At 48.7% G+C, this 21,060-nt stretch overlaps 1 protein-coding gene across 2 annotated transcripts in view; it reads left to right on the plus strand.

The window, feature by feature from the left end:
• PDE2A (phosphodiesterase 2A) overlaps nucleotides 1-21,060 on the plus strand; it is a 360,136-nt gene that overhangs the window by 108,865 nt on the left and 230,211 nt on the right. Inside the window, exon 1 of one of the 2 annotated variants that reach the window (XM_060273990.1) lies at nucleotides 8,343-8,799. The exons of the other annotated variant lie outside the window; for it this stretch is intronic. Coding sequence (XP_060129973.1) covers nucleotides 8,779-8,799 — 21 coding nt within the window. The 5' untranslated portion in view covers nucleotides 8,343-8,778. Of the gene's footprint in view, nucleotides 1-8,342; nucleotides 8,800-21,060 lie in introns of those variants that run through there. 2 annotated transcript variants of the gene reach the window in all.

A 21,060-nucleotide genomic window follows, 5' to 3' on the forward strand; every position in this document is an offset into this window, starting at 1 on the left:
TGATGGGTGGCAAGTTGTTGTTGTTGTTTTGATATCCCTCCTTTCCTCCTCCAAGGAGCTCAAGGTAGTGTGCACTGTTCTCTCCCCTCCTCATTTAGTTCCCACAACGACCCTGCAAGGTAGGTTAGGCTGAGAGGCAGGGACAGATAGCTCAACTGGTACAGCATGAGACCCCTTAATCTCGGGGGGGGGGTGTTCAAGTCCCACGTTGGGCGAAGTATTGCAGGGGTTGGACTAGGTGACCCTTGTGTGTCCCCTTCCAACTCTACAATTCTATGATTTTATCACTGGCCCCCAAGGTCACACCCAGGAAACTTCATTTGAACCCTGGTTTCCCAGGTCATAATCTGATGCTCTAACCATTATTCCACACTGGCTCTCCACGGGCAGCTCTGGGTCTTTTGAAACCCGCAGGCTGGTTCTTGGGGTGAATCGTCAAATTCTATGATTCTGCATCGCTGGGGCAAAACTTTGGCCTTTCTTGAAAGCTGTTGAGCCATGGGCAGGGAGTTGGCTGTTTAGTCAGTAGTGAATTCTTGCGGATAAGCTAACATCATTCTAAAGAGAGAACCCCATACTGGAATGAGAAACACCGCTTTCTCTTTGGTATGGTTTAATTTTATGAAAGTTTATTCAATATTTTATTGAAGATGGCTTCCGTGCACCAGCTTCTCACGGGACGTTGTGGAAGAACACTTTGTGTTGATTTCTTCTTGCTGTGTGGCATCACTTCACATCAGGGGGCAGCAAGGTTTACCTCGTCTGGGCCGGTTCACTCCAGCGGAGATCCCTCTGTGGGTGGATCCCACACGTGCGGCTGCGATTTTTGGCATCTGCGTCTGCGCAGATGTGATTTTTGCCCTCTGAGCATGCACAGACACAATTTCCGGCACAGTGGAAGCGAGTCCACTGCGCTGCGCCGGTTTAGCACAGCGCGCAGGGACTCGCCAAGCGGGCAGCTTGCTTCAGGGGCAGGTCATGGGCCGGTTAAACGACCCCTGTGGGCCGCTTGTGACCCATGGCCTTAGGTTGCCTACCCCTGCTTTACCTCTTGATTCCAATGTACTGGTACTATTTTTTAACGCCGTCTCTGTTCTTGGGGGAAGGGAGTGGGCTGGCAATAATGTTATTATTTTTTTCTTAGTTCTGTTCTATCCCAATATCAGTAAAATACAGGTGCGTGGTGTTTTTTTTTTTGTTTTTTTTTTTTTAAGGAATCAGAACTGGACCCTTTGACATGTGGAGTATGACATGCACATGAATTGGTGTAAAAAACATCCTTTCCCAACCTCCCCAGCTAGCAGCGCTTGTCACGCCTTGTGCTTCTGAATTCCATAGATTAATTCAATGTGTGAAGTCCCCCATCAATGATATCGGGCGAACAAAGACCTAGAACACTTTTGTCTACTTTAGATCTCTTGTTGCTGACCTCCTGAACTAGACCTTGTGTGACCACTAGTCAACTCAGTCCCTGTGATTTCTCCCTTCTGTGCTGCACATTTTCCTAGCACTTTTGGAAAACATCTTTGCCTCCCATAGAATTGTAGAGTTGGAGGGGGGTGCCGTGGGCCATCTAGTCCAGCCCCCCTACAACACAGCTAAAGAACCCCTGCCAGATGGCCATCCGACCTCTGCTCAGAAACTTCGAATGAAGGAGAACCCACCTTCTGAGAGAGTCTGCTATCGCTGTCAAACAGCTCTCTCCCTCAGAAAGTCCTTCCCAATGTTGAGTCAGAATCTCCTTTCTTGTCATTTGAATTAATTGGTTCCAATCCTCCCTTCTGGAGTAGCAGAAAACAGGCTTGCTCCATCTTCCATGTGACGGCTCTTTAGATGGCTATCCCATCTCCTCTCGGCCTCCTCTTTCACAGACTAAATATTCCCAGTTCCCTCCACCATTCCTCGTAAGGCTCGGTTTCCAGACCATTTTCGATCCTGATCTCCCTCCTCAGCACGCCTTCCAGCTTGTCAATATTTTAAAAAAACATTCAGTGCTCATAACCTTTCTGTGCCGCAGAACTGGACTTTGTGTCCCCTTCACATGGAGCGAGATACCCCATACCTGCACCTCATCAATTAGTCCAGATGGCAACCGTTTGGCTCGAGGTTTTGAGGATGTTTGCATCAACCTCAAATCATGGGACTTGTCGTTCCCCCGCTGGCTCATCTCCAGACAGGAGATAATGATGTCCAGATGCTTCTGAAGGATTATTTGCCAGTGGAATAGACTAGCCTTGATAGCATCAAGGGGTACCTTGCCTGGAAGCAGGTTACATGAAGCAATGGTTTTTAAACATTCATTGGAGGTTTTTAAACAGAGGTTGGGTACCCACCTCTCAAGTATGCTGCTGCTGCTGCTGCTGCTGCTGCTGCTGCTACTACTACTACTACTAGAATTCTGGAGTTGGAAGGGACCCTCAGGGTCATCTAGTCCAACCCCCTGCAATGCAGGAATAATAAGTAAGTAAGTAAATTGTTCCCCGCCCATCTTACTGGGTTTCCCCAGCCACTCCGGGTGACTTCCAACATAATATAAAAACACAACTAAACACCAAGCATTCAAAACTCCCCGATACAGGGCTGCCTTCATGTAATTGGTTATCGCCTTGCCATCTGATGGGAGGGCATTCCACAGGGCGGGCACCACCACCAAGAAGGCCATCTGCCTTGTTCCCTGTAGCTTCACTTCTCACAGTGAGGGAACCTCCAGAAGGCCCTCGGAGCTGGACCTCAGTGTCCAGGCTGAATGATGGGGGTGGAGATGGTCCTTCCGGTATACAGGATACTTTAGCTGCAATCCTGTCCTCGCAAGGGGTTGGACTAAATTACTTCTGCTGGGCCCCTTCCAATTCTCCAATTCTATGGTTCTTTGTTCCAGATCATTATGCATGTATGCATTGCTCATTCTGCTATCAGAGCAGGCGGCAACATTATAGCACAACATTAAGAAGAGTTTAAAAGCCTTCTGCGTTGGCCCCTGTGAGAAAAGCATGCTGGCATTGGCCTGATCCAGCACCCTCTTTTTACGCCCTTACCCTTTCCAGCAAGCCATCCCCGTTGATGGCACAGCATCGGTAACAGAGAGCAATAAAGTCCGCTATCTGTTAGATGAGAATAATTGACTTTGCCCTCGAAGGCTTGCTAAAGACTCTCCTAAAGCGCCTTGCCAATTAAAAAATGGCAAATTGCACCGGCGACATCCTCCTGTTGACTACGCCTCTCTGGTTTTATGGCAGGCAAATGTTCTGCTCTACAAAAGGAGTGCTATGCACATGAGAGGAGGCAGCGCCAGTCGGCTGAGAAGGTCATCCGCCCGTGTGGCTTGTCGGCATCCAGGACGCACAGCGGCCCTGGAAGGCGGGCCCTGCTTCGCTGTCAGGAATTCTGTTCTATTCTGGCAACAGGCACACGCTGCTCCGCTCTTGCTGGGGAGAGTAAGTGGAATCTCAGGAAGGCAGTAGGGCTGGCAGGCAGGCAGGCGGTGGCGGCAGAGAGCGGAGGTGTTCCTGTTTGTTCTGCTTAATGGGTTGTGTGGCTATTTTATTGCTCTTGGAGCCGGCCGAGGGGGCACGACTGGCAAGCTTTATCTGTGGAAAGCCAGGCTGAACAGACTCTGGAGGTGTCAGGAGGGACTGTTTTCAGGCGATATATTCTCACAGGTGGATTTCCCCAAGCAAACGTATTTTAATCGGTATTTCATTCAGGATAAATGAAGAACATTCAAAGAGCCAATGGGCAGCATTGCTAGATCAGGCGATGGTTCACAGAATCATAGAATTGCAGAACTTCATCTAGTCCAACCCCCTCTGCAATGCAGGGAACTCAGCTAGGTTCATCTAGTCCAGCATCCTGCTCTCACACAGTGGCCAACCGGATATCTGTATGGGCAAGCCACATGCAGGATCTGAGCACAAGAGCAACTCTCCCCTCCTGTGGTTTCCAGCAACTGGTATTCATAAGCAGCGCATCCAATAGCTGTCTCCTCCTCCATGAATTTGTCAGATCCTCTTTTAAATCCATCATTGCCCTCCTGTGGCAGGGAGTTCAATAGTTTATATACTGTATGTTCTGTGCAGAGCACTTCCTTTTCGGTGTCCTGAATCTTTCAATGTTCAGCTTAATCGGAAGTCCATGAGTTCTAGGGCTACAAAGACAAAGGGAAACCTTTTAACCTCCCCTTTCTCTCTGCCATGCACAATCTTATAAACTTTTTATTTTACGTATAAAATTTATTTATATTTTTCAAGTTTATACATTTCACTAATTTTACAATCATTTTAACATTTCAAAACTTGACTTCCTTCCCCCTCTTTCTGCAGTTCCTTAAATTTATTTTTAATATCTCCTGTATATCCAAATTAACTTAATTTGCTCATTTATTCATTTACTTTAAAGATGTGCTCTTATAAAACTGCAGGTTATGGCAATAATCCTGCCAATGTTCTTCCGGTAAGTTTCGCCATTTCTGCATATTCCATAAGTTTTTGTATCCATTCTTCCTTTGCTGGGACTTCTGCTTCTTTCCATTTTGGGGTGAGTAACATTCTTGCCACTGTAGTTGCATACATGAATAAGTTTCTATACAGTTTAGGTAGTTCTGTCCCTATAATTCCCAAAAGAAAAGCTTCTCTTTTGTTTTGTTTACAGATGTTATTTCAAACATCCTTTTCAATTCATTCTATATCATTTCCCAGTAAGCTTTAACCTTACTACAAGACCACCACATAGGATAAAAAGAACCTTCTTTCTCTTTACATTTCCAAAGTATAAGCTTCTAACAGGTCACTTCTTTGCTTTCCTCTAAATTAAAAACTCCCAAATGTTACAACCTTTCTTCGCAGGGGAATTGCTCCCCTCTCCTCGCTCATTTTGCTTGCTCTTTCCTGAAGCTTTTCTAACTTGATCTCAGCCATACAGCCAGGAGGCAAAGTTCCCCATGCTTGGTTCTGGTGCTGTTTTGCATCATGCATCGCCCTCACCATTGGGGGGGGGGTGTCATTGTGCATGCTGGGAGGCAGTGTGGCGCTGCTCCTCTTGCTTCTAGTTTACCAGGCAGCAAAAAGCAATGCCGAGAGAGGGGGGGGCGTGTCAGATGAGCAGAGCTGGGCTATCCACTCTTGAAGAAATGGCTTTGCACCCACTTTGGGAAGCGCTTTGCTAGCAGAGGGGCCTGGGAAGAGCCTTCTGAAAATCTCACAACTGTGATATTGACGCACTGTTGCACCTGGAGCAAAACAGGCTGGGTTATTGACCTTGGACAGCTCTCTGGAAAAGGAGAGGGCGGTAAGGTAGAAGATACATGGCAATGCTGAGATCACCATTTTTGGATTTCCTGACGTCCCGGGATGGTGTCGACAGTGGAACAGGCTCCCTCAGAAGGTGGAGGCTTTTAAACAGAGTTGGGATGGGCATCCATCAGGGATTCTTGAGCCGCGATTCCTGCGGACTAGATGACTTTTGGAGGTCCCTCCCAACTCTACAGTTCTATGATTCTATGACTTAGAATCATAGAATCATAGAGTTGGAAGAGACCACAAGGGCCATCCAGTCCAACCCCCTGCCAAGCAGGAAACACCCTCAAAGCATTCCTGACAGATGGCTGTCAAGCCTCTGCTTAAAAACCTCCAAAGAAGGAGACTCCACCACACTCCTTGGCAGCAAATTCCACTGTCGAACAGCTCTTACTGTCAGGAAGTTCTTCCTAATGTTTAGGTGGAATCTTCTTTCTTGTAGCTTGAATCCATTGCTCCGTGTCCGCTTCTCTGGAGCAGCAGAAAACAACCTTTCACCCTCCTCTATATGACATTCTTTCATATATTTGAACATGGCTATCATATCACCCCTTAACCTTCTCTTCTCCAGGCTAAACATACCCAGCTCCCTAAGCTGTTCCTCATAAGGCATCGTTTCTAGGCCTTTGACTTGCTGTTCTGCCCTGTGCAGTCCCAGTTAACACACACATCCAACCCAACTCTCTCCAATGCGGCAGAGGAGACATGGACCTAGACTAAATTGCTGGCAGAGCAGAAAGAGATGGAAATAGGTTTTGCCCAGGCAGGGCAAGCCCCCCTGCTGTCAGGGCACAAAGGGAGCGTCTCTCACAGAGTTCTCTCTAGCAAACTTGCAGGAAACTTCTGTGAGCTTCAGCTCCCGTCATGTGCATATGCGACCATAGACTCGTTCAAGATGGATGGGAGTTTCTTATGGGTGAAATATGGAAGGCCCAAATGCAAACAATACCAGCAAGAAAGAAGAGTGGGGGGCAACGAAGGAAACCGCTGTGGCTGCATAAGGAGCTTACAGACCAGCTGAGATTTGGCAAGGGAATGGATGGAAGGAGGAAATAACAAAACGTGAATTGTGAATATCTCTCAAGGCTGAGAGGCTGTCACTGGCCCAAATTCACTGGCCACCTTGGCCGAGTGGGGATTTGAATCTAGATATTTTACCCACGTGCCATTCCACATAGACCTGCCGCTGACATTGCAGGGGACGGCTAGCCAAGCCCCTGGCCAACCTTGTGAGCAACTCTTCCGACAGAGGGGGTGTTGAGGAGCTAGTTGGTGCTCACAGCATCAGGACGAGTAGATAATAAAACCACCCTTAAAGAGGCCTGGAGTGACCTCAAATAGTAGCATTGGGGAAAATGATAGGAGTCACTTCTCCCCACTAACTTTCTCTAGAGAGAGCATGCGTGATTTCATAAGGGTGTGTGTCTGAGCCAGGCAGAGGCAAACTACAGTTCCCATCATCCCTGACCACTGGTCCTGTTAGCTAGGGATGGTGGGAGTTGTAGTCCCAAAACATCCGGAGGGCTGAGTTCGCCTGTGCCTGGTCTGAGCAAAAGTTATGGACAGGGACACCTTTCGGTGAGCTAGATTTTTGTTGCAGCAAAATTATCTCCACTCATGTGTGCTTCCATGGCAGTGAGTTCTGCAGGTTTATTCTGCGAAGAAGCATTTCAGACAAGTACCTGGAGGAGTATGCATTCCTGAATTGCAGGGGGTTGGGCTAGATGACCCCTGGGTCCCTCCCAACTCTATGATGCAGGGAGTTGATGGTGAACTGAGTTCAGGCGGCCAGCAGGCAGGATGCCCCCTCGCCGTCTATGCTGCAGATTTATTAGTATTGCGTTTCTAGCCCACCTTTTCCTCCAGGGAGCTCAAGGTAGCGTAGGTGGTTCTCCTCCCCTCCCCCATCCCCATTTAACCCCCACAACAACCCGAGAGATGCAGTGACTGGCCCTAGACCACCCAGTAATGGCGCTGTGGTCTAATCCACAGAGCCTAGGGCTTGCCGATCAGAAGGTCAGCGGTTCGAATCCCTGCAACGGGGTGAGCTCCCATTGCTTAGTCCCAGCTCCTGCCAACCTAGCAGTTTAAAAGCACATCAAAGTGCAAGTAGATAAATAGGTACCACTCCGGCGGGAAGGCAAGCGGTGTTTCCGTGCGCTGCTCTGGTTCGCCAGAAGCAGCTTTGTCATGCTGGCCACATGACCTGGAAGCTGTACGCCGGCTCCTTCGGCCAATAACGCGAGATGAGCGCCACAACCTCAGAGTCGGTCACGACTGGACCTAACGGTCAGGGGTCCCTTTACTTAGGGGTGAGGAGAATTTTCGGTGGGCTGCTAACTTTTGATTTCAGAGTCGGGCCACAGGGCATTCCGTGGCTGACATCTTGCCCTACAAAATCCCTACCGCCATGCGCCTCTGTCAAAAGGGGCCGGTTGCACCTAATGCAAGCCACGATTTCATAGGAATAGAGGTCAGTGTCTTATATTGAATCAGAACACTGGTCCACCTTGCTTGGTGTTGTCCACACCGATGGGCAGCAGCTCTCCAGGGTATCAGAGAAGGCTCTTTCCCTGTCCTACCTGGAGATGCCAAGGGTGGAACTGAACTTGGGACCTTCCCCTTAACAACAACAACAACAACTACTACTACTACTACAACAACAATGATTCTAGTCTCTGTGGTTCTACAAAAAATAGAGTTGAATTGAACAGGAGCTGCCTTGTACTGAGTTACACCTGGGTAGCTCAATTAGTTAGGTGGTGCTGATAAATGCTGAGGTTGCAGGTTCAGTCCCTGTATGGTAAAATCGCACATTCCTGCATTGCAGGGGGTTGGACTACATGACCATCGGGGTCCCTTCAAGCTCTATGATTCTATTACCGGTATATAGAGCCATGGTGCCCACCTAGCTCAGAAATGTCTGCTCTGGCTGACAGCAGGTTGTCCAGGGTTTCCCCACCCTACCTGGATCTATTATTGAGACCTTCTGCATTCAAAGCAGCTGAGCCACAGCTCCTTCTCCAATATAAAAGAGAGCTTCAATCTCACTTAGAGAGGCGGGTGGAGTGTGTGGGGAGAAGCTGCGCTCTCGCTTTCTGTGCAGGAAAGCGCTTGTGGATCGTGCGTCCTAACTCACGCAAAAATCCAGGCTGGTCCTGGTGAGCGAGGCTCCCTCGCGAGGCACGGCAGATGAGTTGGGGAGCGGGGGGGGGACTCGGCTTGGCTCGGCGCCCCCTTCCCGCCTCCCTCGCCCGGGCGCTCACTCCTGCATCATCCTCGCACCGAGAGAGGCAGCCGCGCGCTCTCGCGCCGAGTGAGAGCCGCCTTGCAGACCGCAGCGGTTCCAGCCGGAGCTTGGAGGAAATGGGCAGGACGAGACTCCCTCTTCCAGGGCAGCCCAGCTGAGCCCCGTCTCCCCACAGCCTCAGCACCACTTTCCAGGGACCCAGCAGGCTGGCCGGATCGCAAGTGATGGGCTCCGGACATGGGCACCTTCTCCGAGAGTGTAAGGACCCGTTTTTACTCGATGCGCTTTGAGGGGCGCTCGGCTGCGCCTCCCAAACTCCCTGCTTCTCCAGCTTGTAACCCTGCCTCCCTGTTTTCCTTGTCCTAGTCTTATAGTTGGGATTCACATCCTTTCCGGGGAGAAGAAACGCCCGACTTTTGCTTGCTGGGGGGGGGTCCCCTGTTCCCGAGAGGGCTCCAAAATTGCTTCCTGCCTGCCTTTCTGCTTTAGGGCTTTTGCACGTGTGCAATCGTAACAACTGTGCTCCAGTTGCGTGTGCGTTTTCCTGTTGGGGAAGTCGAGGTGACTGAGCACTGGCGAGCATTACAGAGCATGGTGCGTGGCGAGGCTAAGCATTTCAGGACAAGCCGGAGGAACATTTCCTCCTTGTCTTCTGGTAGCGAGAACGGCTGCTCCTTAGTACTGTACTTGATCTGCCAGGGATCCCGCCGGCAGATCCACCCATCTGAACCCTTCCTCTGCCCTGTCAGGACTAATTCCCGCTGTTGACCCCAGATCTCTTCGGGTCCGGGTGGGCATCGCAGCTAGCCATCCCCTATGTCTAAAACAGGGAAATAACGGTTTATCGTTGGCCTTGAGATTCCCTGAAAATGATTCTGAGCGTAAAAGTTTTTGCACTTGGGTCTTTTCTTCCTTCCTGTTCACGATTCTCCTGTGTGCTGCGTTTCAGGTTGGGGGTGAAATGTCTGCCAGGGGAGACCCCCCAGATGCCTCTTTTATTGTACGGTTGTGGTGGTTTGTGCTCTTGATGGTATCAGGGAGGTTATACGCAATCCCACTTTAATTCTGTTTGAGCTTGCAAAAGTTTCAGGGTGGATGTACTGTACTGCAACTTTTCCAAATTGGAGTGCTTCCCGTTGGAACCCTGTAACTTTTTAGACTGCTAATGTGGGCTGTTGTGGGGTTGTTGTTTTTTGTTTTTTTTTGAGGGGGGTGTTTATTTGTCCCATTTCCGTTGTTGCGCTCTGACACCAGCATGTTAGTCTTTAGAATATCTGACTAGGATCAGGGAGACCCAGGGTTCTAATCCCCACTCAGGCATGATGAAGCCTGCCGAGTGACTTTGAGCCAGTCCGCCGTCTCTCTGCCCAGCCTCCAGCATGTGGCTCAGTTCTGTTTTCTAAAAAATTGCCCGATCGCTGGAGCATCTTGGCACAAATGGCATCCCTTCTGCTCCCTGCCTGCAACAGCCGCCTGTGGATGATGTGAATTGATGGGCGGAAGCCTGGCTGGCGGTGGATCTCTTCCAGTTCCCTGACCGGCGTCCGTTCTGGACCAAGATTGTGTGATTCTGGCAGAGATGTTTGTTTGCTGCAACGTATACATGCAACATGCTTTCGGCTAGCGCTGGCGTGGCGCGAGCCTTAAGAGGAAGCGGCGCTGTGGCAGCTGTGGCTTTCCAAGGCAGCCTTTGACAACCTGTTGGAAGTCGTAGCCTGAAATATCTGGAGGGCGGCAGGTTGGCAAAGCCTTTTTAAGGCTTAAGAGGACATGTGGATCATTATGCGGACATGTGGATCATTATGAACGAGCAACTGTCAATCACCGGTGGGGAACATTCGTCATACTTGTGGGCGGGGCGGGGTGCAAACGTAGGAAGAGTGACAGCTGTGGCTCTCACCTTTGTACAGCGGCCATTTCAGCCATAACAGATGGGCCATAGCACAGAGGAGGAGCATCTGCTTTGCATGCAGACGGTCCCGGGTTCAATACCCAACGGTATCTCCAGGTAGGGCTGGCAAAGACTCCTGCCTCAACTCCTGGAACTTTCACTGCCAGTCAGCAGGGTAGACCAGGGCTTCCCCAACTCCAGCTGATTTTGAACTGCAGCTCCCACCATCCCTAACCACTGGTCCTGCTAGCTAGGGATGTTGGGAGTGGTAGTCCCAAAACAGCTGGAGACAGTGGCTTAGCGTGGGTTGCCAGCACCCGGAGCAAGGCAAGTATCCTCAGCGCTCCCTGCCAATAGGGTGGAAGGGAGGGGCAATAGCTCAGCGACTGACCTGAGTGGCAGCCGAGGTGCCCCATGAGCACGGAGGAGAGGAGGAGGGGAGATTGCTCAGAGCTTTCTAGAGTCTGTGCAGAGGGTGCTCTAGCAAAGCAGCCATCACTCAGATTCATTCCTCCATCTGCCCACGCCATCATCAGGAGATTTTCTCTGTGAGGGGGAGGATGTGCTAGTTTTGATTTATTATTACTATTTTTTTGTCTTTTGAAATTTTGTACCCCTAAGAATTTTGCCCCCAGGGGTACTGCCCCTGTGCCCTCCCCATGCTATGCCACTGGCTGGAGACCCAAGTATGAGAAACTCTAGGCAATATGAGCCAGATGAGCTAATGGTCTGACTCTGTAAAGCACAGTTTCCTATGCACATGTAAAGGCCAGAGGTTTCTGCACAACCCTGCATCCAGGAAACCGAGAGGCGTACTTCAGTCCAGTGGGGTGGGGTGAGGGGTTGCCTAGGAAGAAGAGGTGTGGTTTGGTTTAGTTTAGGGAGAGTCCTGTAGTGAGATCTGGATGGCCCATGCCCTGCTATCACATCATGATATTTACTACACCATTGTATTTCGGATGTCAGCAACAGAAAAAATGCCACAATCGAGCTGATTTTTAGAGGTTTCCGCGGTTTAGCTTGCTGAGGACTGTGTTTCTTGTCTATGCCGTTTGGTGTCATAACCTGGCCTGCAATCCGAGGGGAAAAAAATAAGTGTGCATAATAAAAATGAATCGATAAATAATCCGACTGCAGCACTAAGCAAAACTAGAAGCTGTTGGAGATGGCAAACCTCCAAGGGACTTGGCTACTGAAAGGACAGTCCTTTTGATCTAGGGTGTGTGTGTGTGTGTGGAGTTGTGCACCAGGTCAAGGGGTGCGGCAGGGACATGATTTTTCGGGCGGGTGGGTAGGATGGTGGCTGTGGAAAAGGGTTTACAGCTCGTCTTCTCCCTCCCCCACCCTCCCCAATCTCTCATCGCTCCTGCGCTTGACATTTAAAGAAAAGCTTTGAGGCTTCTTAAACATGTTCTTGTGTGATAACTATAGTGAGAAACGATGGCATTAAACCCTGATTTCTTTCTGACCTTTCATGGGTTTTTTTAGGGAGCCTGGGTGGTTTGCTGATGTCTGCCACATGAAACACACCCAGGGCTCCTCCAGACTGATTTATTCAGTATTCACCCTGATTTGCTTACTTTGTTGTCGGACTATTAGCCGGTGTCCGGACCTTATTGACCATTCATTCCACAAAACCATACGAAGGGGCTGCTGCTGGCTCTGGGCGACCCCCCATCTAGTCCAGCATCCTGTTCTCACAGTGGCCAACCAGATGCCCATTGTGGGAAACCTGCAGTCAGGATCCGAGCACAGTGCCTAAGCTGTTGGAGCAGAGGCAAATGAAATGCAAAATTTGCAAGACACTGACCGTTTGAGCGTGAGGACCTCACCATTTCCTGTTTCCCTGCTGCTCTGCAACACTCATTGCAACATTTCTTCATTTTCTCTTCCAGGAAGAGGCAGAAGCCGCCGCCTCTTCCCGCAGCCGGAGAAATTAGAGTCCCCCATTGAATCTCGCAGAGAAGCCTGCGAGCTGCTTGTTCTCTGCTCTTGAAAATAGGCAGCAGGGCCTAGGAGTTAGCACAGGACTTTCCCCAACCTGGTGCCCTCTGGGTGAGTTGGACTGCAACTCAGAGAAGTCCCAGTTAGCGCAGGCCAGAGAGATGCTTTGGACTACAATTCCCATCAGCGTGCTGGCTGGGGCTGATGGGAGTTGTAGTACAAAAGATCCTGAGGGCAACAACTCGGGGAAGGTTGAATGAGCACATTGCATGTGTTCTGCGGTGACTAGTGACCAAACTTCCAGTGGAAATGCCACTCTTAACATCTCTCCTGTCCAACTGCTGATGTCCTTATTCTTCACCATATCATGAGGATTTTGTTGTGACCTCCAGTCTCTTACAAAAGCAACTTCCTAGTCCTCATGAATATGGAGAAAACTCTGTTTTATTGCAAGAGAAACAAATTCCCCAGGGTTCATTTGTGTTTTCAGGACTTCTCGTGTGTAGTACCTTGTAATCCTTACAGCAACGGGGGTAGGTCAGTCAGATGATATCCCCATATTTCAGAGTTGCCAAAGCTTGAAAAGAAAATGGCTTTCTGGTGGCCATTCAGGGAGTCCACGGCAGAGGAGACATTCGAACTGGGGACCTCCTGGTTTGTTGTTTAACCTGCTCCCCATTCTTCCCTTCTGCACCAGCTCTGCAACGTTCTAAATTTCCAGCTCATTAAAAAATCCCAATAAAAATTATTTTAAAAAGATAAATATCCACTGCAACCTTTTTCCTGCAAAGGAATTGATCCAGCAACACAAAACGATACCTTGGCCCTCCCAGTCTCCAGAGGCCTCCGGTCTCTACATTGGGGGAACCAGCATGGTTCATTCCAGATATTCTTGGACCACTGCAATACAGCTGGAGGGAAATGTTTTCACCCTGGGGCCGTATTATCTCGTGGGCTATCTTCTAGGGGGCATGTGCCAACCAGGGCCAGTGGGCACAGCAGTACCAGAGCCTACACTGGCTCCCGGAACGTTTCTGAGCACAATTCAAAGTGTTGGTGCTGACCTGAGATGGTATGTTGGATGTTGTTGGATGTTGTCCCCAACAACATCCAACATACCATCTCAGGACTATTTAATTGCTCATCTTCTAACATTGTGTATGCCATCAAATGCCAACAGTGCCCTTCAGCTCTCTGGGCCAAACCCTACGCCAAAGGATAAATGGACATAAATCTGACATCAGGAACCACAAGACAGAGAAACCAGTAGGAGAACACTTCAATCTCCCAGGACATTCTATACAAGATCTCAAAGCAGCTGTTTTATTACAGAGAAATTTCAGGAACAGACTGGAAAGAGAAGTTGCTGAATTGGAACTCATTACCAAGCTTAAAACCATGGAGCCACCTGGGATGAACAAAGACATAGGATTCTTATCTCATTATGCATGATCAAGCTTTCTTTAGCGCCTCAGCCCTTGCTTTCCCCCCGCAGGACCTATTGCAGTCATCAGCAGTCGTTAACAGCCATCAACAGGTTTACCACTCCCATCAGCCCATCACCCATTCCCACCCACCCCCACCACCCTCTGTATATACATAAGGGTCTGACTCTTGTGTTTCAAGTGTATCTGAAGAAGTGTGCATGCACACGAAAGCTCATACCAAAATAAAAACTTAGTTGGTCTTTAAGGTGCTACTGAAGGAATTTTTTTTATTTTGCAAGAAGCGAGGTTACAGGGAACCAGGCAGAGGGCCTTCTCGGTGGTGGCACCCGCCCTGTGGAACGCCCTCCCACTAGATGTCAAGGAAAGAAACAACTACCTGACTTTTAGAAGACACCTGAAGGCAGCCCTGTTTAGGGAAGTTTTTAATGTTTGATGTTTTATCGTGTTCTTAATATTCTGTTGGGAGCCGCCCCGAGTGGCTGGGGAAACCTAGCCAGATGGAATAATTTTGCCTTTTATACAATACAGTGCATTTTCAAGCATGCAAAGGTCAGAGGTCTCCCCCCCTACAGAGACTCCTCTCCCCACGCAGGCAGGCAGGCAGGCAGGCAGGCAGGCGGCATCAATGCAGTCCAAAGATGTAATCTGGCCAAGCCAGAGCAATAGGTGGGGATGGATGGAGAGGGGGGGCCCTGGGAGAGGGGGCATGGCCAGAATCCAGAGGGCCACAGAAGCAGGTCTAGAGGGCCACATTTGCCTCCCAGGTGTTATTCTGACTTCACCCCTGGAGGGTGCACTCCATTGTCACATTAAGACAATGTCTCTTATCAACCTGGGTAGCTCAGTTGCTCACAGCGGGGTGCTGATAATGTCAAGGTTTGCAGGTTCGATGCCCATATGGGACAGCTGCGTATTCCTGCATTGCAGGGGGTCTGGATGACCCTTAGGGTCCCATCCAACTCTACGATTCTGCATTCTAGGACAGACGTATGCCAACAAGAAACTTAGGGAGAACGGACTGGGTTTTACGGAAAGGGCCTTAGAAGCACCGCAACGCTTTTATTATCTCCATTTTAATAGATTTGTTTTTTAAATTGTTTCAATTCTATTCGAATTTAGTCACCTTTTGTAATGACTTCCCTGTTTTTAGCTTTTTTTGAATTTTTCCTGCGTTGTTTTTAATGTCTTTTAGCTGCCTCGGGTCTGGCGAAAAGTCAGGATATAAACAAAGGTAACAGAGACTCTCATTGCCCATGCTGGCTGGCGCAGATGGGAACCACCTTTGAGATTGCTACCTCTGGCTGCCTCCAACAACTGGGGCACATCCTGGAAGGCATCTATGGGTTAGGAGGGATCTGATTTCTCTCTCTCTCCTTTGCACTTGCTAAGGGAGTCATTTCCCACCTGCTTTGGGGCCTTAATTTTGGAGACCGCCAGTCGGAAACTCAGCGGGAAGTCATGCTTTAATGGGAAGGGTCTTCTCTCTCTCTCCCCATTCCCCTGCTTCTCTCAGCAGCCCATGACTTTAGTCTCCTCAGCCACTGACCAGAAGCTAGATCTCTCGGCTTGCAGCTCAATGCAATTATCCACTGTCAGTGACACTCCGATAAATCACACCCTAATTGATATGTGTTAGCAGCCTGCCTAAATGGGAAATAATCTGATTGCGAGTCCCTGGTGGTGCTGCTGCAGTTTTTTTTTCTTGTTTCCAAACCCAGGGGAGCAGAGAAAGAGTGAGAGCATGTCAAAAGGACAAAGGGAAGCTGACCACCACCTTCTCTTTTTGTTTTAGAGCAGTGATGGCCAAACTTGGCCCTCCAGCTGCTTTGGGACTACAATCCCCATCATCCCTGACCACTGGTCCTGTTGGCTAGGGATGATGGGAGTTGTAGTCCCAAAACAGCTGGAGGGCCAAGTTTGGCCATCACTGTTCTAGAGGTTAGCCGTAAGCCACACCCACCTAGAAGGGGCAGAGATGTAAATCGCTCTGAGCGGCAGCCCAGGCTTCCTGTATCTGAAACTTCCAAAGGTTTAGCAGATTCTGAATGGTTGCCTTTCCCCAAAAAGATGTTCCTTTCATTTCACTTTTAGGGAAGTTTCTAAATGTTTGATGTTTTATCATGTTTTTAATACTCTGTTGGGAGCCGCCCAGAGTGGCTGGGGAAACCGAGCCAGATGGGTGGAGTATAAATATATTATTATTATTATTATTATTATTATTATTATTATTATTATTATTATTATTTGTATGCTGCCTTTCTATAGTACCATGCACAAGACAGCTTACAAAGCTGAAGAAACAACAAAATAGACAGCAACAGTCACACTCCTAGAATCATAGAATCATAGAGTTGGAAGAGACCACAAGGGCCATCCAGTCCAACCCCCTGCCAAGCAGGAAACACCATCAAAGCATTCCTGACAGATGGCTGTCAAGCCTCCACTTAAAGACCTCCAAAGAAGGAGACTCCACCACACTCCTTTACCTTACTCTCTGCACTAACTGCAGCTTCTGGATCAACTGCAAGGAGAGGAAAGGGAAGAGGTAGGGGAAGAGGTAGGGGAAGAGGTAGGGGAAGGAAGGAAGGAAGGAAGGAAGGAAGGAAGGAAGGAAGGAAGGAAGGAAGGAAGGAAGGAAGGAAGGAAGGAAGGAAGGAAGGAAGGAAGGAAGGAAGGAAGGAAGGAAGGAAGGAAGGAAGGAAGGAAGGAAGCTAGCTGCATAGAGGTTCCTGCTGCCAAACACTTGGCAAACCATTCCATCTATATCATCTCTTCCAGGACGGAGGAGGACCTCACCCGCTTCTTGGCTCCTTCCCCAGATTTTAGCTCAGATCCTCCTCAGCATCATCACTCAGGCTGTCCATGTAAACAGTCTCCACTGAGTGGGCTGCCTCTGAGGGTGATGTAGGGTGGAAGCGATGCTCTGTCTTTGGCGAGTGGCCAGCACTGCCAGCACTGACATGTGATGTTGCAGTCATTAAGGGATGAGCGTGCCTCTGCCAACGCTGGCAATGGAGCTGCCCACAGGTCTGATTCGAAATGGGTGACAGAGGAGAGGGGCAGCTCTGAAAGGGCGTTCCTTTGGGTGTCTGTGTGGTTTCCCCATGTCTGCATTGAGGCAGGAGTTTGCCTTGCCCGATTCCCTCACGTTGCCGGTTAGAATCACGGAATCGTAGAATAGCAAGGTTGGAAGCGATCCCCATAGTTCCCTTCCATCTGCAATGCAGGGGTTAATGAGGGATCAGTTTCCCCACAAATGACTTTTGTTTCACCTGTCCTGGCCACCTAGTAAAACCCACAGCTGTATCAGGGATGTGACAATGGAGAGGTAAAAGATTTGGATCAGGCACCCCCAAACTGCGGCCCTCCAGATGTTTTGGCCTACAACTCCCATGATCTCTAGCTAACAGGACCAGTGGTCGGGGAAGATGGGAATTGTAGTCCAAAACATCTGGAGGGCCGAAGTTTGGGGATGCCTGATTTGGATCATCAAAAAAGATGCAGGAGGAAATGATTAAATTAGGGCCCACAAAGCGGAGGATGGAAGTCCGGGAGGATACTTTGCTTTTTGGCAGACCTGCATCTTTTGCTGAATTTATACCATTCTGTTTTGGTTGGAACGGTTTTCCTGCTAGACAGTGGAACAGTCTCCCTTGGGAGGTGGTAGACCAGGCATCCCCAAACAGTGGCCCTCCAGATGTTTTGGCCTACAACTCCCATGATCCCTAGCTAACAGGACCAATGGTCAGGGATGGTGGAAATTGTAGTCCAAAACATCTGGAGGGCCGAAGTTTGGGGATGCCTGTGGTAGACTCTCCTTCCTTGGAGGTTTTAAGCAGAGGTTGGATGGCCATCTGTCATAGATGCTTTAGTTGAGTTTTCTGCATTGAAGGGGATTGGAGGAGATTACCCTTGGAGTCCCTCCCCACTCTACAATTCTGTGATGCTTATATCATATATGGGTATCCCAATCTGGGGACATTATGGCAAAGGTTGGATAAGAGATCTTGCAAATGAGCGAATAAACAAACCTCCAACCGCTGCATCATCCTTGACCAGCTGGCTCATGATTGTCACCTGGCCCTCATAGATTGGTGCAGAATGGATGGACTGACTCCTCCTTGTGGGCTTAGATGAGCTTCTCTTGCCCTCCACAGTGCCCCACACCTCCTCCTCTTCTTCTTCTTCTTCTTCTTCTTCTTCTTCTTCTTCTTCTTCTTCTTCTTCTTCTTCTTCTTCTTCTTCTTCTTCTTCTATCACTCATAGCCGAATAAGATTGTCTTCCATAAGCACGGTTTTAGCAGTGAGTCCGTAAGTGACTGTGGAGGCCAATTCTGGATCCACACATCCTTCCACAGTGGGAACATTGGCTTCTGGGTGGGAGTTGATCACAGTGTGGATTTGCCAAGCGTGCCTTCCTCCCAGCACGTTTTCCCCATTCGTCCTGAGTTCGAGTGTCTTCAAAGCCCATGACACCTTTGGTAAAGACTGTTCTCCACCCTGGTGTGCGCACCTCCAGGACTCCAAGCGAATCCTCTGCAGGTGTGAGCTGCACTTGTGAACGGTCCGCCAAACCCATGATGGGTGCAAAGGGGTTGTACTAGGAGACCCTTTGGGTCCCTCCCATCCCTGCAGTTGTGACCTGAACTGCAGGCAGCCCCTCTTCAGTGAAACGGCGTCCTACTGCGGCATGACTAACTGAAATGTGATCCAGTTACAGGTAGGTAGCCGTGTTGGTCTGAGTCGAAGCAAAATAAAAAAATTCCTTCAGTAGCACCTTAAAGACCAACTAAGTTTATATTTTGGTATGAGCTTTCGTGTGCTCGATCTGAAGAAGTGTGCATGCACACGAAAGCTCATACCAAAATATAAACTTAGTTGGTCTTTAAGGTGCTACTGAAGGAATTTTTTTATTTTGAAATGTGATCCGTCTCCTTCTGCACATGATTGTTACAAATGCGCTTCCTTAGCAGATCTAATGATCGTGGTGAATTGCCGCCTGCCTTGGTAATTAGCCCTTCTGCCAATATGGTGCCTATCGAGGAGGAGGAGGAGGTTTTTCTTGTTAAGGGAAAGGAGGCTGGTGAGGATGGTCCCAGCAGCAGATCATAGAATTGGAAGGGGCCGCCAAGGGTCATCTAGTCCCTGCTATGCGGAAGTGTGTGAAGAGCATGTTGTCCTTGAACACACACACAATACCTCCACAGAAAAATCCCATTTCTTTCGCTTGCATGCTTGAAGCCCGCCTTTCAGCTGTGCAGATCCCGAGAGCATCCAGGCTTTAATTTCAGGCTCTTGAAAACAGGGGTGCTCTTCCAGCCTTAGACTCCTCGAACCGTAGAGCTGAAAGGGGCACACAAGGGCCATCTTGTCAACCCCCTGCGACGCAGGAAGCACTGCTAAAGATTCCAGCTCCACAATTCCCTTCCAGCTCTACAGCTCTGTGACTCAATCGGGAATAATTGCACAAACTGAATTTTCTGGTTTGCGGTTGCCGAATCCACCCGAAAACAGCGTGAATCTGGGAGCGCTCTGGGGCGACAAGGCAAGGTTCATTCAGGAGCCGGAACCAGTTCCTCCCTGCTTCCCTCCCACACCCTTGTTGCGTATCAGCTGTATTTGCTGATTGAACAGTAATCTGTCTCCTGCCAATTTAAAAGCCAGAGGATGTTTATTTTCTGGGTTGATGATATGCTAGAAAAACGTAATTGACCTCCGCAAGGTTTTACAACAGTTTGGAACAGGACTCGGCAGCTGCAATGTGTAAAACAGCCGTGCGGGTGGCTGCCTGGTTATCTTAGTGCTTCTGCACTTGACTTAGGATCATAAATCCACAAGAGCTATGAAGATGGATCGGGCCAAAGGAGGCCCATCTCGTCCAGCATCCTGTTCTCACAGTGGCCAGCCAGATACCCCCCGAAAGGAAGCTAAAAGTTGGAAGGTTCCGGGCAGAGAAAACAAGTTCTTCTTCATGCAGCACGTAGTTAAACTGCGGAACTCCCACCCACAGGAGGCTGGGGTGGCCATGAATCATAAAGTTGAAGAGTTGGAAAGGGACCCCAAGGGTCCTCTACTCTAACCCCTGAAGTGTACAAATCTCAACACATGCCAGCCAGTTTTTAAGTCATGACACTCCATGTCCAGGATGTCTGCATTATCCAATGTAATCCATTCTCTTAACCAGCACAAGCAGGCTGCCTCATAATACATTTGCAGGTCTGGCAGGGCAAAGCCTCCTCTTTCATTTATGTCTATCATAATTTTATGTTTAATTCTTGGCTTTTCCCCCTGCCTGATGAGTTTAGAAATATCCTTCTTCTATTCTTTGAAGCAGCCTGAATTATTTATAATTGGTATTGATTGGAATAAACACAACATCATGGGCAGTCAATTCATTTTGGTAGCTGAGATTTTGCCAAGCAGGGAGAGCTTCATTCTCTCTCCCAGATCTCCAACTTTTTTCTAAATCTCTTTCCACAGTTTAACATAACTATTTTCAAATAAATTGAGATTTCTTCCTGTGAGCCAGATTCCCAGACATCTAACTTTTAAAAAATGTATTTTCAAACCAAACTGGTTTTCTAACATATTTTTCGACACACGGTCCCACATCCAATTGAAACCATATCAGACCCTCCTTGAAAATGTCCTGGGCATGGTCTTATTCTATGTACCAGTATGGGTGAATATGCTTCCAAGTTGCCTGCTATATGCCCAGCATACAGGGACAGTCGCGGAATTACGGAAGCCGCCCCTGTTTCTGATTTGATCCTGGAATGTCCCGCTTTTCCTTTCCCCTCCCCTCCATGTCTCGGAGAACAATGAAAAGTGTGTGTTTGTAGGTGCGAGACCGGAGCCCTGTTTATCCTAAACATAAAATCCCTTCTCCAAATGAAGGAAATGGTGACGCTGGCATAAGAAGTCCTTCCTATAATTTTGAAGGAAAACGTCACCAATCCACTTCAAATCCTCTCATTGCAATGCTTCCGCAGCCAGCCATTTCTTAGGAAACGCATGGAGTGTTTATTCCTTTATTGTAAGTGGAGCCTGACACTGTCTACCCAGAAGTAATTCCTACTGTATTCAGTGGAGCTTACTCCCAGGTAACCCGGTAAAGACTGTGCAGCCTTACACTGCAATCCTTTCTTTTTAAAATAATAATAATAATTTTTATTCATTTTACAATAACATGTCATTAAGTTCCATTTCAACTTCCATTCTTATATACACATTTTG

The sequence above is a fragment of the Zootoca vivipara genome, chromosome 4 (genome assembly GCF_963506605.1).
Source record: "Zootoca vivipara chromosome 4, rZooViv1.1, whole genome shotgun sequence".
Taxonomy (NCBI): Eukaryota; Metazoa; Chordata; class Lepidosauria; order Squamata; family Lacertidae; genus Zootoca; species Zootoca vivipara.